The following is a 23,904-nucleotide window of genomic DNA, read 5'->3' on the forward strand; positions in this document are numbered from 1 at the left end:
TATTTGGACATTTTTCCTTCGATCCTACGGCAAACACTTATGTATTCTAAGGACTGATACTTTTTGTATAACTTTCTAGACCGTCTGAAAACACGTCTTTTACTTGGTATTTAAAATTGTGATTAAGTGTCAGACTGTAATAAGCTGCGAATTGTGGTTGTGTAATAAAGGTAGGCGTGAAGGATTCTGTTGAACCATTCTGTTGGAGGCTGCACTTGTCGGAAATCAACAACGCATTGACTAATTTACATGTTGCTCACATCAGAATTTCACAACACGTTATTTCATTAAAATGTAGGTATATAGGTATACGACTAATTCGTATTTCATCTCTACATGAAGAGAGACACTCTTTTTATGCATTCATCATAAAACGAATTCCTATTGGTTAAATATGTATCACGTGTCATTTAGGATTGATGACGTATCATATTTCGTGGGCATATCTGTTTAGATATCTGTCTACAGATATGTACAACACGAGTGATATTCAGTCCGTGAGGGCGGACGGTCTTTATTAATGTGTTTTTTTTTTCTATTTCTAAACATGTTTAATAGCAACATTTCCATAACCCAGAATTTCACAAATTTGTGACTTCTACTAAAAATAACGTAGAATTTCATTGGGCTGCAATGTCACCTTTTATCATTAGATTTACAGCAAATAATTGTGTTTAGTTTGTACGAGACGAACTACTTAATCCTATACGCTGTCTACAAGACACGTGTTTTGCTTCCCTCCTCGATAGTGCTCCATTCTCTGGCGTAGTTGTATCCACGTGACGTGGTTAAAAGAACATTATTTGGGCAGACAAACAAACAAAACAAACGACTCACACGTGGCTCGCTAATTTTCGTTGACAACAGGGTGGCCATTTGCGAATAATGTTTAAATGATCTGAATGTAGGTAGTACAAATTAGTTTTACCAAAGTTGGGCACATTGACTGATACTTCTCTGAAATGTTCAAACTGATCCTTGTATCAGTTCTTTGTATTTATTTCAATCCATTGTTACAATTTGTATAAAAGGTAATAGAAGTAACAAAAAAAGAACGAAAAATCGACTTCAAACGAAATAGGTACATTGTTAATCATCCCTGTGTAATCATATCTCGAAAAATAACGTCATCTTCCTTCCCATTCCTTATCTACAGTATAAAAAATATATTTAGTTATCAGCAAGTATATGTATTACATATGTGTATGCTTTTCGTCGTCTCGGGAGCGACTTAAATGAAAGATATATTGCTGAACCAGGTAGCTAAAATATTGAACCACATCCCTATTATCTCCATATGAATACAAACATCCGGGACAAGCGAGGTAAAACTTAAGAGCGATATGCGTTACTTCCGACCAGTGATATAACGAATGATAGACAATATTTAGGACATATAACATGATATTTAATTGATGACTGGCAAAACTTTGGACCACTGAAATAATATCTAAACAATGACTAACAACATTTAGATTTATTGTATTTTTATCTCACCATTGACGGGGATGAACTTGATCACGACGGCGGGGACTATCACGGGTAATGACGTCATCTTCCTTACCAACACAGCATCTGCATTAACAACAATATATAGTAAGATAATATAGTAACAAAATAGGGTTGAAAACAAAAAGCTAAAATCTAGATTCATTCTCAAAATCGGTAATGTACTGCATTACATTGTAAGATTTGCATATTTAAACAGATGCATACTGATCAAGATTATTGATCATTGGCTGAACGAATTATGAACAAACAACAATTTGGATAACGTACAATATAGTGTATTTAACATTGAACACTCCGATAAACACTTGTCATTTTCCGATAACAAGAGTGATTAAGTAATTTTACCAAGTAAATATGCATCTATAAAAAATGATCTCCAATTGTCAACCTTTCCGGCCCTTACTGATACTCGACAATTGTTGACTTTTTGGTTCCTTCCCAATACTCGACAATTGTCGACTTTTTGGGTCCTTCTCAATACTCAACAATTGCCGATTTTTTCGAGTCCTTCCCAATACTCGACAATTGTCGACTTTTTGGGTCCTTCCCAATACTTGACAATTGTCAATTTTTTTATTCTTCTCAATACTCGACAATTGTCGACTTCTTGTGTCCTTCCCATTACTCGACAATTGTCGACTTCTTGGGTCCTTCCCAATACTCGACAATTGTCGAATTCTTGGGTCCTTCCCAATACTCGACAATTGTCGAATTCTTGGGTCCTTCCCAATACTCGACAATTGTCGACTTCTTAGGTCCTTCCCAATACCCGACAATTGTCGACTTTTTGAGTACTTTCCAATACTTGACAATTGTCAATTTTTTTATTCTTCTCAATACTCGACAATTGTCGACTTCTTGTGTCCTTCCCATTACTCGACAATTGTTGACTTCTTGGGTCCTTCCCAATACTCGACAATTGTCGACTTTGCATGTCCTTCCCAATACTCGACAATTGTCGACTTCTTGGGTCCTTCCCAATACTCGACAATTGTCAACTTTGCAGGTCCTTCCCAATACTCGACAATTGTGGATATTTTAAATTTGACTCAGTAGCTGGTAATTAGGTGACTTTAGGTTCTTACTGATACTTCGGAATTGTCTATTTGTTGGGTCCTTTCTGATACTCTGTGCAAAGCTTTTCCACATGAAAAATCCACGACTTTGCATTTTTAGATGCAGAATGTGATATTCAGCAAGAATGTTCTACTTACTTTAACATCTTTTTATATGTTGTAGTTATTCGTATTAAAAGTGGGTGTAATGCCAAGATGATTGTATGGTTATTGCAAAAAAACGTTGTTTCATTTATATATAGGTTATTTAACTTTACATATTGGGAATTTTTCAATGTTATTCGGGTTCACATCTAATGTATCATATCACAAGATGTTAACTATGAACAAATGAGGAGAATAGTGAAAACTATACTTTTTCGAATGTTCACATGTGCTCAAAAATTAATATACAAATTAGTGGTTTCAATATGCAATACATTCAATCATATTTTTTCCTAGCACATTTCAAAAAGTTTTAGCCGAAATGGGGTAATTTTATTTTTTTTCTTTCAAAAAATTAAAGAATTCCACAGTGTCGGAAAAGGTAAAGTGTTTATCGTAGTGTTATTGATTTCTAATAATCTGCTACGTAACTGACCAATGTACGATGTTGGCGTAGCGCACTCAGCTAACATCGAATACCGTAACATTACGCAATAGAACAACCTACCTGACGAATTCTCTTCCACAACCACGTGCTTGAACCTTTTTAGCGAAGCGAATACCCATTCGTAGGCACCTCACACGGCGGAATTCCGTGATTTTACTGCCAGCTCTACGTCCTGCTTCACAGCAACGATCCAAGTCTTCTGGATCATCTCCTTCATATATTTCCTCTAAAAATACATATATAGAACACTTGTTATAGTGTGGATTATAGGATGATATTGACTACGTTCAAGGTGAAACCATTAATATGAATGTTGAACAAGACTGTCGAACATTGTTCTTCGATGCTGATTTAGTTTTTGTGGCTTGAATGTGGGGCATAGCTGGGTGTGTGTCCTTGTGAGCCTGTGGTGAAATTAATTAAGTGATGCCACGCAAAGCTCATAATACCCTGAATATGAGTTAATTATATCCGTTAATGTACATTTCATCTCAAAAAAGTTGTTAGTGAAAATAACCCAATACCTTCAGAACTGCTGAATTCTTCACTCTCCCAAACAGGTTCATCCACCCTATATTCTTCATTTGAATTGGTGTCTTCCACTCTACCTGATTCGTCTTTCCTCCATTCAGCGTCGTACGTCTCTTCCTCGGATGACTCATGATAAAAATCCATCCTGAAGTCTACTCTTTCCTCGGAGTTGGAGTATCTGCTCTCATCAGATGTCGTCAAGTCCTGGCATAAAATGTAAATATGAGCAGGTATTACTGTACCCTAAGGAACATCACATATTCAAAATTCCATTTATTTTCTTAAGGATTTCACACGTTTTATGATTAGTTTACAGAAATGTCTAAAAATTCTATATATATATATATATATATATATATATATATATATATATCACAGCAATTTTGAAATTGCAGATTTTAACCTAAATGTAACTTCTAATTTATTGCCCTTTTTCAAGGTTCTTTCGTCAGTTTTACATTGCTGTCATGATTCGTGATAAAAGATGAGGATGTACTTACAAATTCCGATGAAACAACCATTGATGACATTTCGGTTTCAAAACAGTCATAACGTGATTTGCCTTGCATTCTACAGCACATGGCTGGTGGGAATCCGTCACGCTCTGGCATACCACGTACAAGAGCAGTTCTAGCTACAGCAGTGTCACAGAACTGGTCCACTTTCCTTGCGCACACATGCTGGTGACAAGATAAATAAAAACTAACATTAAAATAATAGTTGCATAGAAACAAAAATACATTCAGATATCATGTGATGTAGATTATAACAAGCTCTAACATATCCACGTAGATAACTTACTGTATTAGCAACTGGCTTGGTTTGTTCATTTTCCGTGAAACAGTTATATCTTTCATTTTCTTGACGTCTGCAACACAAGGCTGGTGGGAATCCACTTCTTTTTGGCATTCCACGAATAAGAGCAGTTCTTGCAACAGCTGTATTACAGAACTCATCTATTCTTTCCTCTCTGAGTCTTCTGATACAGGTAGTTCTTTCTTCTCCGCGCTCGATACAGCAGTCACGCATTTCATTTCTGTTTACTCCTTCTCCTCTTCTTGGTCCTCTCATTTCACTACTTTCCTCGCTGTCCATGGCGATTCGCTCACACATTCTTAATACCTCAGACTCTTCTGTTGGCAGATCCATTTTAGAGAATCGTGGTGACTGTTTCATTCCTGGCCCTCTTCGTCCATGGCGCTCTTCATCGGATCTTGATGTACTCCACTTCTGCTCCATACGTGGTCGCTTCATGCTGCGAATCTCGTCAATGCACTCGTAACGTTCATCACCAGACATGTCACAACAACGCATCTTACGTTCGATCCATTCTGGCTTTGCTCCACGAATATCCCAATCTGGATCGTCTTCACTCTCAACATCTTTGGTAATAAACTCACACATGTTATCAATTCTGCTCTTACGTGCTTCCTGGAAACAAGTCTTACCTTCTTCATCATCAACCATGCAGCATTCACCAATTTTCTCCATAAACTCGTTATCTCTCACAAGTTTGTTTTCGATGAATGACATCATGCGATCCATTTTCTTTGTTACCATGTCTACGGAGATGTCTTCAATGTCGTCTCCCATTTCCTCGTCAACTTCTCTGTCTACATCATCGGTGTTTCCATCAACATATCGTGTGCAAATTCTCATGCGATGGTCCTCATTGAAGCGAGTTTCAGGATCCCTGCGCATTGGTTTGTGTCTCATCATCACCATCATAGCTTTTACTTCATCCATACATTCATATCTTTCATTGCCAATGAGCTCACAGCATTGTTGTTTCTGTTGTCTCCACCTGCCATAATCATCTGTTGTGTATGCCATCGTCTCACAGTATTCATCAAGTTTTATCTTACGTGCATCCAACATGCATTGGCGACTCTCATCAGCTTCCATTTCACAGCAAACGCGCATCTTTTCCATCAGCTCCTCATTACTAAACATTCCTCGCCTTCCATGATGCCAATAGGGAACTTCATATTCATCTTCGCCTTCAATTTCTTTTTCTACATCTTCACTATTGCCCGTCATTACTTTGGCACAGACCTGTTGGCGATGCCACTCATCAAACCGGGTATCAGGATCTATGAACATCATCATACGCTGGGATATCTTTGGTCTTGGTCTATGAGTCCACAAATGCAGCCTACTCATCGATTCAAAGCATAGGTAACGATCTTCACCATTTTCTAAGCAACAAGGATGGTCCATGGTAACAACCTCATTCATATCTTCCTCATCAACAACCTCACCATAGTGTCCTAGACGATAAACATACCCCATCTCTAGGCCATCACAGACGTTGTCAATATGAACCATTTCTTGGGTTTTGAAACATTCTGATTTATCCGGATTTTCCAGGAGACAGCATGTCTTCAAATCACCAAGTCCAAGCTCAGAAATATCATCTTCAACTATAATTGTATCACAGAGGTTGCTAATGCGACTCTCCTCTACATGATCAATGATTCTCTGTGCTGCGGGTTTAGCTTTTAGTGCAAAACACTTATAACGCTCAAGACCCTCCAGGCTACAGCATATGTCATTTCTATCGTACTTTGGAAACATCATCCTGTCCTCTTCGATAGACTCACCAAAGCGACCAATTTCATAGGAGTAACTTTCAGACTCACCAGAGCAAACATTATCGATGTACTCATGGAGAAGTCTTCGGAAACATTGTAACTTTTCTCTTCCACGTCTGTCACAGCACTCACGAATATCTTCTTTGCGCTCATGGCTCTCACTGGATCCTTCACGCATATGACGACACATTCTGTCAATACGTTTGTTTTCAAGGTCATTAGCAATTTGGTCTTCATCAATCATATTTGGGAAAAACTCGCGACGCTCTTCATTCTCAAAACACTGAATCCTATCGTCATCTTCCTCCTCACAGCATATGTGGTCTCTCTTTTCTTGACTGTCCTTGCCCATTGACATGCCTTTGTTGTAGAACGAAAAGTAGATTGGAATATCTTCACCCTGACAGACACGCTCGTAATGGCTCTCCCGGCTTTCATCAAAGCACTCTCGTCTTTCTTCTTTCTCTGACTTCATGCAGCAAAGACTAATTTCGCTATTGCGTTCGCGCATCTGCTCATTCATTGGAATGCTCATTTCATCACAGACAAACTCTAAACGAATGTACTCCATTTTTCTCATTATTTCTGCAGGTGGCTGACGTCTCTCAAAGCACATACGACGGTCCTCACCTGGAAAGATACATAAACCACATTTCATTATTTATAATTAATACCAGTACGTAATGTTATTTTATAAGATATGCTTACTGACATAATACTCATAATTTGGCACTAACCCACGAGTTTACAGCAAGGATAGATTTCCATGCTTGTTGTTGGTGCATCTTGTCTTTCTTCAGAACAAACTTCGTTGTAGATTGCCATGTTTATATCTGCATATGGATGGCTGATATATTCCATTTCCATTGCTATTTCCGTTTCTACTTCCTCAATCAATTCGTCCCCAATAATTGATATTGCTACAAGGACATAAGAACACCAAGCAATATATTCAATCATGGTGATGTCTATGAAAGTTTAAGCAGTCTGATACGACAGTCAAATGAATCAGTAGTTTAATGTTTTTGATTATTAAAGCATTTCAAATTGTTATGACATAATAAAAGTCAAATATCAATCATTCTTAAAGTTGCATTCCCATTTTGTATCACCTGCGCATGATATCTTTCTCATTGATTCTTGCCAGCATCATGAAAAATTTGGGCTGTGTGCAGTTCATCAGATGATGTAATCTAATTTATCAGATTCTTCTGAAATAATGCATTGGGTGGCATTAAGTGATTACCCAAATGAAAAGATTGTTTGATTCGGTGATTAAACGTCAAAACATTCAGTGCAGGGTAGATTCAACATTCTAATAATTATAGCCAAACATTATTTTATTATTTATCACGGATATCACAGAAATCAGTGGCAGGTTTTCTGTATATAATAAAAAATGGAAAGACAGTTTCAACAGAAAGGTAAATCCTTGATTAGCCAAATACATAAAATGCTACAAACACCGACTGACATATATCGCACACTGTAGCGAAAAATGCATACACGTGTACGGGTCGCATACATTTAACAGATACCAATACTCATAAATGCAACAATCAAATCTTTATAACTAATTTAATGTTTCCAAAATATTTGTAATTACCAATATTTTCGAGTGTATCTATATCCTCATCAGTGATTTCCAACATCGCGTCTGAAAAAAAAAACAATTGAAATGTTTAAAATAATTTAAATAAATATGTGTTGTTGTAGTAGTGACAGTGAAAATGAGAAATTATCTGCGTTTCGTAGATTAGCAGATAATTGCTATCTATTCGTATGTAAATTATTCAGGTTCCATTGCACCTGCTCCGATTGGTTAGTGGCTAAGTAGCCAGGTGCTCATGAGTATATAGTAAGAAGAGTATTCTATTGTATTCAGTCTTGGTTGCAAACAACTCCCGATGTATTTTTTATTTTATTTTTATAAATGTATAGTACTCTTAATATGGACGACTCCCGACGTCCACCCCTAGGTACATCTGACATTGCGTCGGGTACAAGTTTCAAGTTTTTCTCCCTTGACGGGTTTTTATATCTGTTTTTTCCTGGGCGGTCAATGTATTCACGATGGGGCTTTGGCATCAATTTCGTGTATATTTACATATATAAGGGGGGGATAAATAAACGTAATAAACGCGTGTGGCCCCTGGGTGCTGCAACCACCGCATACCGCATTCCATGCTTGTTGTGTAATTTGTATGAATAATTGAAGTTAAGTATAAATTGATACAATTCTCGTTCAGCGTAAACATTGCGCCCTCTATCGCCAATCGTCCGTCATATTCCTTATGCCACCATCTACGTTTTTTTTGACGTCGCTGTTCGTCGCTAGATGGCGCAATTTATAAGACAAGTCTGTGTTATAGGCCTTGCTTAATATTTTAATTACCCATTTCCTCGAGTGTAGCCAAATCTTCTTCTGCCATTCCCATAACATCCTCTGAAAAAATAAATAATAATTTAAGTGTAACTAAAACACTGTTAACATTTAACGTTTGCTACATATAACTAAGAGAATGACAGTAATAATAAAAATGGAGAAAAAAACACATCCATAATTTCAGTTTGGAGTGAAGAATTATTCATGAGGAGTATTGAACAAATTAAAAGTTATTTATATGTTTGAAGGTCATTAATATTCCCGTGCGCTTCTACAATTTTAATTTTTCAAGGGGATGTCTTAAACGTTGGATCAAATGGAAATACTGTCTTGGTCATTGTTTTGTGGGTAAAAATTAAAAACTTGTTTCACTATTTTCTTGATGTTGAAAACTTGATGATAATATTTTCATATTTACCGTTTTCCAATGCTTTCTCAAGGTCTTCTTGAGTTAATCCAGTCAACATTGAAAGATCGATTTCTGAAATCAGTTGTGAGACAGACAATGTTTAAAGGTACCTTCAAAGTTAAAGGTCGGCGCATGCGTGAAAACTACAACCCTCCCCTGGTTCTCATTACTGTTGTGAAACCAACAAACTGAGTACAAGAATGATATAGCATATGGCACATGGCTTTTGTTCTTTCGAAATTTCCACCCTCCCTTTGAAAAACATACACTAAACTCACAAAAATAAATACTGCGCCTGCTACTTTTGCGTACTACTAATGCATACTACAAATGCAGATTACATCGTTAGGAATCCTGAAATACTATTAGTACTGTACGCGAACAAATAGGGACGGAAGGAGGGTGATAAAATATACTTAATTTCTACAATAACAGAATGTCGGTTGAGTGTACTTCTAGGTATTTTTTAAAGCGAGGGAGTCATTACATGCGCATGCGTGCCGTTGTTTACAAACAAGCGTCTGCCCATAAGCCTTTTCGTCGTTAGCATGCGTTGTTAACGTCGCTAAGGACTTCCTGTGTATGTGCAGGCGACGACCCCCCTCCGCTTTAAATGACCCTTTTTAAAGTCATAGCAACATACCTTGTGGCAGTTGCATACCGACTGGGCAGATAGTCTTTGTCAAATAGCTATCGTATTCGTCTTCCATGTCCATGTAAAATGTGTCCATATCTCGCATAACGGTTGCCCTGGAAACATAAAAAAAGCAGATGCACTAGTCAGCCGACAAGTTCTCCAAAACGCCAGTCGTCGCGCTGTGAGGCTTCACATTTCATGTAAAAAGAACGCTGTTTGCTACACGTGTCAGTTGTATACGTTGCATGTGCCATCGAGGGTGGTGGCGGTGTGGCTTTATGGGGCGGTTATCGTCTTCCAGCCTCCGTTTGAATTTCATGTAAACAAGCATACACGCGTTGTATACGTCTCGTGGATCTCATGTCAATCGTGACGCATTTTAATATATAGAAGTGTCATCATCGGACTCCCTATGTCACTATAAATATGCAATTTTGTAGAAACACTGATTCTTGAATAGCATAAAATTAGTCTCGAATTCAGTAAACTGGATACAGAGCTCTGTAATTACCTGATTGTTACACATCCACATTCTGGGGCCTTCCAACGGAAAGACACCTTAGTTTTGTCGTCGTCATTTTCATTGATAATGGCGCTTGGGCATTCCTTGATCTCGCGTGCACGAGAGTTCGTTGACTTGAGTACACCAGGCAAGCACATGATATCGTTATTTACTAAAGTCACGGTAAAGCTCTTGAAAGGCATTGAGTTCTCGTTAGAAACAAGACCGACTACAGAAAGGAATACATCGATTAAATTGATTTCATTCACATTAATTTATTTTTATTTTTATTAAAATTTATATTAAAATATTTAAATTAAATTGTGTCAACGTACTTGTGTGGCTCTCATATGGCGTGTAACCATTTTCCATATCGAAGAGTGTTATTTCATATATTGGACCAAAATCTTTGTCTGTTTGTTGGTTTACCTCCTGTGAGGCTCCCCTGGCCAGAGCGTCCCATGGAATGTTGGTTGGACAATTCTCAGGCACGTAACCTATGCAGAGTAACACAGACAATCAATCAAATTAATGAAGCGATGCATGATGGGTACCAGTTTACACTTAAGATATTAAAGTACCCAGATAATAAATTAAACAGATTGTTGGGTTTAAAATTCAGTGGAACACAACAGGAAAAAAGTGAAGTGCCGCGGTGGTCAATGGCGCACTGTAAATAGGTTAACTTGCGCAGGGGCGGATCCAGCAAAATGTATTGGGGGGGTCCAGGCCTATAGGTCGAATATACGGGACCGTGCGATTCGGACGATGCTATGCGTAATCCAGATGCATTTTCATGCGTTTGGAGGGGGCCATGGCCCCTTTGCCCCCCCCCCCTCTGGATCCGCCATTGAACTTGCGCCCGGACGGTACACGCGACCTCAATATAACTGAATATCGACGCGAGATACCGCGTTATGCTTGAAATTGAACAAGGTAAAAAGGCCATGGCGTCTAAACATCTCGTGGAATTCGACGAACGCAAGAAATATTTGTTTCACGCTTAATAATATGTATATTTAATGAGGGTCAATTTTGATGGAGAAACGCCATATTCCCGACAATCTGAAAGAACGGCATTTTGACATTGCACTATAATTAATTTAAGTTCAAAGTTAAATCATTCAATTTTGTGGCAACCTGATCTTTGAGAAGAGAATATGTATTGCATTCATCAAAATTGACCATCATCACTTGTTTAAGCGTAGAAATCCTCCCAAAAAATGTTTCACGTTTGCAAATGCCCACGCGTTGTTTAGACGCCATTACGACGTTATGGCTGTTGGGGGCGATGTGACCTTGTAAATGACGGAATATCGCTGATTGCGATTATCTGCAGACACCGTGATAATAGAGAAGTATGGGTGAAAGGCCAAACGTGTGTGTCCCCATTTCATAATGGCACCTGATTGGTTGGAAGTTGTAATTAGGCTAAGCACGTCACTCACTGACATTGTTCAGCTTGATATCGAGATTAGATATATTACCCCTCATATCTCCCATGGTTCAGCAAAAATTCAGCAACGTTACGCAAGATCGCTGAACCATAATTTTGAAAATGATCAAGGCATCACAATAATATTTCTACGTGGTATGTGATATGCTTTATTGAATCCAGCCACACCTCTTGATGTCAGCTTGAACACCCTTCAAAAAAAATACCATCATTACGTAAATAAGTTCAATAGACGTATCAACCCATACAAATATCAGTCAGATAACGATCTTTGCCCCTTGCCCGTAGACGGCTCTCCAGTTTTTTTTATAAGTTAGCCATTTGTATTGTTCAAAGTTTAAATTCTTATCACTGATTATCTTCGAGTTGCGGGTCATGAACACATCCTGTTATTGTGTTTTATTGATTATTGACAGAAATGTTGAGTAGCAATTCGGCTAGAAGCATCCCGCCGCGCATGTGCCTGCTGACACTATCGTCTGCTTATCGATGTGTTTGATCAGAGAAATGCTGACGTGTCGAGTTTTTCAGAAAGCAATCAAGAACACTGCTTGAAACAAACATGTTGAAGGCCGTCGATTAATGCCCTGTCGCCGACCTGTAAACAACTTGAACATGCAGCCTTCAACGGACTCGGCTGCTGCAAATCGTAAATGAAAAGTGCTTATTTCGCTATCCTGACACTGACAACTCGCGAAATAATATCGTTAGCATCAGGAAAGTCAAAACAAAAATGCGGTAATATGTGTGCTAGTTGACCTTATAAATCGCCCCGTGAACAAACAGTCAAGTATTTCTCTAGTGTAAAGCTCCAACTGCAAGATGGACTGAAAAAACACTAAAACTATACATCTTTGTCTAGCCATTATTTCAAAAATTCGCAGTTAGCGAAAACAGTCATCATTGTAGACAAACAATTAAACTCACACCAATGTAAAAAAAACGCTAAAAAATTATCTTCTGGATTAAAAAAGAACTTACTTTCCTGCTGTGCGCCAGCAAAGGCGACAGCCAGCACCAATATCAGAATACGCATGTTGTGCAGTGATTTCAAGTCGGTGAATTCTGCCGGACTGCCTGATAGTTCACGGCCTAGCAAGTTTTATAAGCGTTGAACAGATAGGCTATCTATCACGTGACTGTCGAAATGTCACGTGACAATCGGTGATTACTGTCCGACTGGGTTCCTGTGATTTTGAGTTGATAAATTGAACAAACATATACAGATAAGAAGGAGCGGAAATTGGAGATACTTAGCTGACAGATGAACAACGGTCGTTGCGTGACGAAAACAATAGGTATTGAAGTCTAGAAAACTTCTCCATCATAAAGTTCATTTGTCGGACATTGTGAGTCGGAAAATGTGCTTAGACCAGCACGAAGGTCTGTGTGCATCACTTGAGGTGATATCAGTATTAGTATGATATATTCGTTACGCCCGTTACTATGATGTGTAGCTTATTGTTTACTCGAAAAGATCATCGTCCCATCAAGAAAATAGTGAATAGCGCCCTCATATGACGCCACTTGAAGATGGATGCGGCTGACACACTATGTAGAGCAATGTGACTCTGAATTTTTGAGAATCGAGTTATTGCTGCCATGGATATAAGATTGAGTATTTCCACGTAGCTCTTGTTCGTTAAGTATTTGATGGAAAACTTCTTTCAGCAAAAATGTCTAGTACTTACAAATGGACCATTTTTTGTTCTCTGCGAGATCACGCATTATACGTGGAATCGAACGTAAAAACAAGAAATACGAAGATCCTAGCATCGTAGCGGCGTCCGAGCATCGCGTGGGATTCGTCAAACGCGAATGTGTTTTCGTAGTTTTTCCGTGCTATACACACTTGATGACGGTCATTTTTTGACGAAATAAGAGCATCTCAATGCCATATTCTTGCTGAAAGATCGGCATTTTGACTTGAGCTATCAAAAAAAAAAAATAAAAAAAAAAATTTCAGATTCAAATCATTCGAGTTTTCCTTCCGCTCTTTTCTCGCAGACCGTGAGATCTCGCAGTGAATGGAAAATCACCTTTTGTTCTCAATGTTACTAGATATGACATTGTCAACATAATAATATAGAGGGCTAAATGACTAAAACCTTTTAATTGGAAGTGGCAGAAGACGGAAAATATTTGGAAATTTGAACAGTAACAATTGTACAATTGTCCCGTGACACCTCGAGTATTATATTGTTCTTGTTATCATTATCACAGGTAATTCCTTATGTTCACCTGCACTACAATAGTAGGTGTCACATCCTGCGATGTCATGTGACCAACTTAGTGGATAGTAACTTAATAATGTATATGTTGTCAAAATAAAAAATAAATGAGTTAAACTCAACATGGGATGTTTCAGAAGTAAAGACGATTTTATATTTTTCGATTATTTATTTTTTTACCAGTATGGAAACTGTACCTGAATATTGACTTGAGCATTAACCGCTACGGTCCGGCATTATGATTTATGATCGAAGCTTGCCCTCAGTGTCCCGTGATAAGGATACACGTAGATACGATGTCTTATCAATAACTCACAGCATTTGCATGTTCGCTATTCACCCGTGATGTCATAGTGTTTCTTCATACAACTTGATAATATGCACTTAATTTAATTTAATTTAATTTAATTTAAATAAAATTATATTTTGCTTTAATACTCATACTATAAAAAACCTTATCATAACATTATACACATATTCGATAATATGTTTAACTCACTGAAAGAAGTGTTAGTCTAAATGTTATACGAGAATTTAGACAGCTGTGCTTTCGTCACGATCAAAATGCTACAAGTACCTCACGCCATGTTGTGTTATTTAACTAATGACGGAGTTTCCTTGGTAACTGTGAAACAAGTATAAATGGTCGGTGTGAGAATATATCACGTTATTCTCCGCCATCTTCCAGGACGATCATAAATATCCACGTCAATGTTTAGCACATGGCTCCCAAATATATGTACCATTTTAGCGCACGGCTCTTAAATGTATCCTTTCTGTCTCGACGGAGGCTCTTGTCGAATCGCCCGACAGCTAAGAAAGGCGCCGAAACGCATGGTCATTGTCCACCCAGGCTATGCAAATAATGCAGAGCCAAATGGTCAACAAATACGGATAATTACTTGTAGAGTCGTCAACAAACGTATACTGAATCACAGATCCTCTATCCCGTAGATAAAGGGACTGTGGCTGAATATTGAGCAGAGCGTTTTATCGCAACAAATAGTTTGAGCTTAGTGTTTTTTTCCCATATCAGATGTACGTTCATGTACGAGCACGAACCGGAACTCGTTGCTAGGCATGACGCAGACAAACACTGAACGAAAGATCGGGATCAGTCAGTCTGATATTATAGCGGCTCTCATGTTACAGATCTCGCACGTTCACGACTTGCGACGGATTCGACACGTGCCGAAATAAAAATAAAAAACTGAAGTGGGGCACTTACTACAATACGTAATTAATATGATGTCTTCTACTAAGTTTGTGTTTGATTTGTGTAAACTGCTTAATTCACGCAATTAATCTCGTGATTATATTTTCTGAAACTGAAAATGGGTGCAAAACATGGCACCTTCAAGTAAATATAGATCAAACGAATGTTATTATTATTTTTAATAAACAGAACTTCTGAAAGCGGGAGAGTCGTCACCTGCGCATGCGTCAGATGGCCACAGCGTGTCATTGTTTGCAAACACGCGTCTACCCATGAGCCTTTGCCTTTTTAGCATACTAGTATGTTGTTATCGTCGCTTGGGACTCAATTCCCGCGCGTGCGCAGGTGACGACCCTCCCACTTTAAAAAATAAAGGAGAAAAACACTATTTTGCTTCTTAAAAACAAAATTAATCACAAACACGAACATTCCATTCCTTGCAAGACCAGTTATCACGTATGACAGAGATGTTTGGGGCGATGAAAGCACTATAAAAGCCGGTGGTTCGTCACCTGCGCACGCGTGGGAATTGAGTCCCACGCGACGATAACAACAAACGCTAAAAAACGCAAAGGCTCATGGGTAGACGATTGTTTGTAAACAATGACACGCTATGGCTATCTGACGCATGCACAGATGACGACTCCCCGCTTTAAATCGGCAATTGGGGGTGTTCATCTCTCTGCAGATTGAACTTGAACATGGAATATGTACATACACAGAAAAACTTGCAATCTATGGTGAACTGATGAGATACCCGGTTGACATATTTATTTAAAAAAAATTAAATCAGTATTGGATCAAACACATTATCGAAGGATTCCTACACTGTTAATAAAAACAAGAGTAAAATTATAGTTTCAAACAATTGAGAAACAGTAGCATGGCCAAATAATATCTTCCAAAACGAGATTCTTTCAAAATCATGCATGAATAAATTTCACAAGAAATTAAATAAATAATTTAAAAACAGTAATAATAATTTCCCTGTCACAATGTTTTCATAAGCGTAGTACTGTCATAGTTAAAATGACTGAAGAGTGTTGCATATTCTTAAGTTTGGGTGTTAGCCCGTGCTAACCACTGTTTCCTTCCGTGCGTGAACGCAATTTTATGAGATTAGTTTAAATCTTAGCCAGTACTTCGTGTAGCATAATACTCAGGCTGCTAATGTACTAGAAAGATGTTGAATATTCTAGGTGTAGCTAATGCGGCAACAAGTTTGTTTTTGGAACTGGGTATATTTGGTTAAAACAATAAAATTGAAATTACGGTAATGTTCTCATTCGAACAAGACATGTGGGACATTATTGTAAAATTGTTTGGAGAGAAGCGTTGGTGGGGATCGTTTTTTTTTCTACAGTGAGACTAGCGCCCTCACTGTATTTGCAGAAATATGATGCATGTAAACCGTTGTTGAAATAAAGAACTACGGTAACCATGGCAATGACTAGCTATTGTACGGAGAACACGGCTTCTTTGAGAAGACGAGAAATTGTCATTATTTTGGTTAGTAACATGTCACCTTCACATTGGGGTTCCATTAAAATAATAAAAGACCAAATTTCCAGTCATGATCAGGCAAAAGTTCAAAGCAGAGGAAACCACGTCCAACTTGACGCAATGCTACGACTGTGGGACTTTAACCAATTTAAAAATATAATATAGATTCATTTTTCTTGATAACGTGAACCTCAGTGATTATTTGTTACAATGTATCTGTTCCCTGCATCTGAATCTAATCCACGGTACGGTTTTCCATGTTTTGACGTAGGTGGCGTCACATTGTTACTCCTCCAGCGAATGTACCTTTGCTACATGACACAGGAAACCAACAGGAACGTTGATATTGTTGATTTCTGGTGTCAACCAAATATCAAACAAATACGTCAACATAGGAGTGCCCGTGCGTACGTTTTTTTATCACGTGACCGTTTGTCAAGTGTGAGGCTGCGTCACGGGTCTGATCTGTGACCAGAGTGTGAGTCTCAGTTCTGATTACAAAAAAAGGTATATAATTATCTAGTTTGGGTAGCCTCCAGCAAAAATCCAAAGATCCAGGGCAATGAAGGAGACTCATGGGCCTGCGCAAGCAACTGAGTTAACTTACATTTTAGGGTGCTCTCAACGTCAGAACGTCTTAATACTTTTCATTTACTTTTGCGGCAAACTCTTTAACAATAGGTATGTGTTGAAATGTTGTGTGTGGTCGGTTTGACACTATAGAGAACGATGATCGGCATGTACATGTCAAACTATTCTTAATAGGTCAAGTGTTAAATTTCTTTGACGGGCAACAGGTCAAGCATAATTCAGTGGTTAAATAAATTGCGGAATATCAATTTATGGTGGTTTAAATAACATTACTTCCGATGCAAGTGTACTTCGACAAATAATCAATTGTAATACACTTTCAAAATAATCCAACATCAATTCACACTGAAACGATTCAATGGAATACATAGAACCCCCGCCCAGTGCAGCACCGCTGCAACATGGCAGCATGGGGGGCATGCGAAGAAGTGATAGTCGAGATTGGACAGTTGCCGATATTCAACTGATCACAGTCCCTCAATAGATATAGGGACTGTGAACTGATATCGTTAAATTTATGTTCGGATTGAGGGACTGCGGTTCGGTCTTGAACTTATATACAACGAATCACACATGATGCACCCAAAGCACGTGTAATAAAAGGCAAAAATCACAAAACTTATGAGTATCACACATCTGTGAAGAACTCAGCAATGCGAAACCAACCGTGACGTCACTGATTCGCAACAAAACTTGACCTTGCCAACTTGTTATTTTGCGTCTCAGCTTATTGCTATCACGACTTCAATGGCACGATTTGTTTTATTTGTTGTATTCGCTGATCCAATCTAACAAGTACTATATCGCCAAGTCGATATGGTGTACAGATCGATCACGTGACTTGGGGAATTATATAGTGCTCGTACTTTCGTAACAGAGTGGCGCGGATAGGACATCGTGGCTAAGTATACACATTAAAATCGACCTACTTCGCTGACATAATGCCACTGTCCGATTTAATTTTCTTACCCGACGTTGACTTCTTAGCCTTGGATTATCATCCATAATAGGGATATAGCTTATATGTGCTATGACGTCACCGGCTTTAGTGCTCCACCTCAAATTCAAAGATAACAGGCTTTTGTCCGAAATGTCGTGGTCCTAAAAATCGAAAAGAACTCCCCCAAAACGAATATGGGAACATTTAGGTTATTTTAATTCCCGAGCCAGTCGGACTTCTCTTGGCTAGATGAAGAAACTTTTCTCGTAAAGAAATCATCGAAGTTTGGTCAGAATCATTTCTTCATAATTTTTAAAAATTCTATGGTAATCAAAATAATTAAAATGGCGAGTTATGAGTGAACCGCCATCTAGTACTCGCTACTTCTTTGAAATGTACACTGTTTATGTGTATTTCTTAGCATGCGTACATTCAGTATTACCACTGTCCGTTGCGAGGTAGTACAAAATGCTGTGTGAAGTCAATTTAAAACGGATGTATTTTTTTGAATTCTATACATACATCCGTTCATCGGAAATAATTGAGCTTTCTAGACTGGCGGCGACCTGTAATCGAGTAATCGCCATAATATGCCAAATATCTGCAGAGCGAATAAGTTGGAGAGAACCTGAGAAGATTGTTCTTTTGCGAACGTCGATAGATTCTTGGGTGTCCCGGGAGTCAAATATATCCTTAAAACAGTACTAATTATTGTTATTTTTTGCAAATAATTGTGACCTTCATTTACGGGAAGGGGGTATCGGGTAGGGAAGGTTGTATAGTATCTAACAGGATTTTGTTTACGCCAATTTTTCAATCAGTTTGTTTTGCACGTCCCTGATATCTCCACCAACAATACTGGATCGCCCCTTAGCCGAATAATGAACGGTTTCACGTCGACGCGCTTCGGGAGATGCATCTATTGAAACGCGCTCCCGTTTCATTAATGGTGTTACTAATCACATGTCTGTCGGTAATATATCTACATGGGAATCCCGCCGTGATATGCCTCAATAACAACATATTGGCTAAATATAGTGCTTTTGGAGGTGTCAGCGCATGTCACCCTTCTAGACTCTTTCACGGTGCTCCTTCATCGCATAGAATTAATGGTGTGCGTGAAAATTCGGTCTCCGAATTCACAAATGAATGTCTAAACTCACCACCCCTGCAGACAACGGTGCCCACACCTAAAATAACACGTATGCTTTTCTGAACTTCATATAAAGTACCCCCGTTAAACAAAAAATGAACTACCCCTAAAAATGACCCAGCTACTAATTCTCGTGAGTAATATTTATTGATATATGCCGGGTATTTCACTATGGTATGCATTCGCGATATAAAACAGCTGTTCGGTGACACGATTTTTATTTTGAACATTGCGAAAATTGAAATCGCTTCAAAACAAGGTATAATATCTTGACTAAACATGAAGATGTCCAAAGTCTATTCATGAACTGTTATTGGCAAAACAACCTATAATGATGAGTTTATACATGGCATCTCAAGTACAGCTGTCCCGACTGTTAGATAGGCGGGGATTATCGACGCATGTATCTCCATAGTTTATAAAGTCAGTTTCCCAACGCAACGGTGAACCATCGCGCTGTGAAAACAAAAAGAAAACTCCAGAAAAAAAATCTGCACTGTAACCTGCGTTACATTGGAGAACTTTTAATAATGTTCATTCGCTGCGCGGAGTCTATTACAGAGGTTGAAAATATCTTGACCCAGACGGGCAGAAGGGCAGACGAATTCGATTAGGGAACTGGAACAGCTATTGTTATTTTAGATGCATATATAGGCTACAGTAAGTCACCAAATCGACCAATTAACGAGATTGTTTATTAGTTTAATGGAAACCACTGACCGATGCGATGTATTGAATGTCATCAGGGCTGGTCAAGGACAAAAGTCAGTGAAAAACACTCATTTGAATCTTCCAGTTCGCTGGACAATTCGTCATAAGACGCGAAAAATGGTCACTATCGAAGAATCAACTAGCCTGTGTCTGGACTAATTTTATGTTTACAGCGTTCAAAGTAAATTTTGAGCTGAATAATTGTGGATTTATTAACAATAACATATTATTTTGGATGATGTCAAGTGCGGAAGTAGAAGAAGACAACCTGAGTTTTTGTTTTTTGTTTTTTTTTTTAATTTATTTTTTTCATTGTCGCGGATGTACACGCACAGTCCCTCTATATATAGTGTAATAGAGGGACTGTGGTACATGTTACAGATTTCACGTGAAACTATTTTATGTATATATTTTCGCATTTTTATAATACTATCTGTCTGACAAAACAATGGCTGTGCTGTGCATAGTAAACACACGTAATGAGAACACTCGCAACACAGCCCGGCTACAGATCGGTGTCTGTACGTGATTTGGAAAGCACATTCGCGCTCCGGTATTATTACCGCTAACAGCTACAACACACGCGCCGACCATTTTGTAAGTTGTTATATTGTTTTACCCAAACTCAGGTTTTGTGTTGCCTGATTCTTATCCAGCATGGACGCCACGTGTATTGTATACCATGTGCGTGTGAATAACGAGGAAGACGATCCGTAGTCAGTGTCGCCCACGTTACACGCGTGGTAGCCGGGTGGGTCCATCGGTTGGCTCGGAGGTGACATTACGGCGGAAGTTTATAACTAGACGGCGAACGATTTTTAATTGACGACCGGTCACGCACGCTGTTGACTATCGACCGGTGATAGTTGCAATTTGTTCAACGTCAAATAATTGATTATTTAATTAAGTAGTTACAAGACAATTCTAGGTGGGCAGCTTGTCAGACACATCCTTTCGATATATTCTTTCATTCGAGCAATTTCTGTTTTAGTGATACCATTGTGTTGTCATTTATAGCATGTCACGGAGTATCCAACATTGGTCATATAACTATAAGGCTAATATCAATGCAAAGTTGTACGATGATTCTCTGCGAATGCCCAGTGTCTGCTCCTGATACTCTGATTACCATGGCAACTTATTTCTCGTGATGAGATTACGCAATATGACCTTGAGTAAGCCGATCGGTCGATGAATATAACCAAAACCTCAGACTATGTATGGTTAATCTTGATTGGGACTTTTTTTTTTATTGGGCTTCTGTGCGTGATCCATCCGCCGCAATGGGTCGATGATCATGGTGATTACGTTACAATTGAGCTAAGTGCGGTACAAGTGCTCGCGTTGGTAAAATAAACATTTCCAAGAATGTATCCATTCCACTAGAAAGATCAACACGCAATCATGGAAGACATATATAAAACAAATGTAAAGTGAATATTTAGCGTTTTCCAGATATATTTTTTGTACCCCGGATGTCTTTATAGTATCCCGGATGTCTTTATAGTATCCCGGATGTATTTATAGTATAACGGGTGTACGAAGTTTCATCAGTTACTAAGAACATCGTTTTTTCAGCTTGAAGTGGCCACTGTGCAATCACATAAAACACTCAGAGGTGGTACAGTTTCACTGCTACATAAAAGAAAGCTGAAGAATAACTTGAATGTGATCTTTCGTGATCTGATTTAACTTCACTCTTTATAATCGTGACTTTCTGCTTAAATTGTTTTCACAGAAATAGTGTATGAGTTGTAGTATGGTAGTCACGCAGTATACTTAACAAGTCATTGAAAATGACGCAGTCCCCGTTAAGTTCTCTTTGTGCTCGTCATATTAAAGCGGAGGGGTTGTCGCGAGCGTGTCCTTGAAACTTGAGTTCCAAGTGGCATATACAACAGATTGTTTATTTACATCAAAACACGTGTTTTGTGTCATAGTAATATGGCCAAAATAAAAACAGTCGTTATTCAGCCATCTTTGATCTGATTATGAAACACACTGATATGTATGATGTATGTGCCAAATACGAATGAAAATGGTACATAAATTGTGGAAATATAGTAGTTAGGCCAAAAAGTCAGATGGCTGTCAATCGGCCATCTTTGACCAGATTTTGAAACGAATTGTCATGGACATGCATCCTAACATGTATAAAGTACATGTATGTGCCAAATTTGAATGAAAACTGACAGAGGACGTCCAAGATATTGCATAAAAAAACAAAAACAAGATGCCTGCCAGTCGACCATCCCTGATCCAATTGCAAAATAAATCGTCATGGACATGTATCCTAACATATATAATCTATGTACCAAGTTTGAATGACAACTGACAAAGCATGTCCAAAATACAACATTTTCAAAAAACAAGATGTCTGCCAGTCGGCCATTTTGAATCGAATCGCTAAACCACTGCATGTGCATATGTCCTACATAAGGTACTAGGCACATGCAAAGAATGAACGGAATCGGTCCACAGGATTCGGAAATATGACGTTGGATAGACTGACACACGGACAGACGGACACACAGACGGTCGGACAGACAAACTCAGGAACTCACGGACGGTCGGGGACATGTATTCTAACATGTATGATCTATGTACTAAATTTGAATGAAAACTGACAAAGCATGTCCAAAATACGACATTTTCAAAAATCAAGATGGCTGCCAGTCGGCCATCTTTGATCCAATTGTGAAATAAATCATCATGGTCATGTATCCTAACAAGTATAATCTATGTACCAAGTTTGAATGAAAACTGACAAAGCATGTCCAAAATACAACATTTTCAAAAAACAAGATGGCTGCCAGTCGGCCATTTTGAATCGAATCGCTAAACCACTGCATGTGCATATGTCCCACATAAAGTACTAGGCACATGCAAAGAATGAACAGAATCGGTCCAAGGGATTCTGAGATATGACTACGGACGGACGCACGGATGCACGGACGCACAGACGCACGGACACACGGACGGACGGAGACCGAATTATAAGTCCCCGTTTTCGAACTTCGTCCGAACGGGGACTAATAAAGTAAAGAAACAACCAACCAACCAACCAACCAAAAGACAATAACTTTGTGCCTTCAGAGAAATAAATAAATAAATAAATAAATAAATAAATAAATAAATAAATAAATAAATAAATAAATAAATAAATAAATAAATAAATAAATAAATAAATAAATAAATAAATAAATAAATCAATCAATCAATCAATCAATCAATCAATCAATCAATCAATCAGACACCGTGCATACTTCAAGCTACCGTGTAAACGGGTAGGTCGTATATCTTCGTAGCTGTTGGCGGTCACCCAGGTTTATTTCAACGCTTGCTCCGTTTCACTTAGACAATGAGGACACATGTGCATGTTAGAGCATCTGACAGAATTATGAGCCAAGTTGACACCGTCGAACACGGATCGAGGTTATAACCGTTACACTTTTATTAATGAAAGGGTATGGGAAATGACGTCACAATCGGCATCGGAAAAATGTTCAGGTTATAACCAAAGTCAGGGCCATGACAAAGCGCTTGTAGAAAAAACCTTCTTTTAGAGGACAAATAACTATTCGTATCAAGACACACTTCAATCTATTTTTACTAGGAGTACTGCCCGTTTGGCGACGTTAGGTATGATAATGGTTGTACAAATCGGTATGCGTTCCTTTTGTAACGTACACACTCTAAGTGTGCTAGCAACATCCCATCATGTACAGTGACGTCATTTTAGAATGAAATATACCTCATTTTATAAGATTGCACGTGTATAAATATACTATGGGAGTGTATATGTGTAAATTATACGGGAATGCCCAGATAACCATAATCTACGGGAGTGTTCATATATACTTA

The 23,904-nt window shown here is 38.4% G+C and overlaps 1 protein-coding gene across 1 annotated transcript; it reads right to left on the reverse strand.

The window, feature by feature from the left end:
* Window positions 1-978: 978 nt before the first annotated feature.
* Window positions 979-12,804, reverse strand: LOC100375518 (uncharacterized). Its single transcript, XM_006815082.3, has 14 exons — window positions 12,677-12,804; window positions 10,575-10,736; window positions 10,249-10,468; window positions 9,744-9,850; window positions 9,110-9,172; window positions 8,701-8,751; window positions 7,912-7,962; window positions 7,043-7,225; window positions 4,513-6,935; window positions 4,212-4,391; window positions 3,705-3,915; window positions 3,241-3,406; window positions 1,498-1,575; window positions 979-1,150 (listed from the first exon to the last, which is right to left on the reverse strand). Coding segments are annotated over exons 1-14 (3,951 nt in total). The 5' UTR covers window positions 12,732-12,804; the 3' UTR covers window positions 979-1,149.
* Window positions 12,805-23,904: the final 11,100 nt, after the last annotated feature.

This window comes from Saccoglossus kowalevskii, chromosome 12 (assembly GCF_978046115.1).
Source record: "Saccoglossus kowalevskii chromosome 12, keSacKowa6.1, whole genome shotgun sequence".
In the NCBI taxonomy this organism is placed as follows: domain Eukaryota; kingdom Metazoa; phylum Hemichordata; class Enteropneusta; family Harrimaniidae; genus Saccoglossus; species Saccoglossus kowalevskii.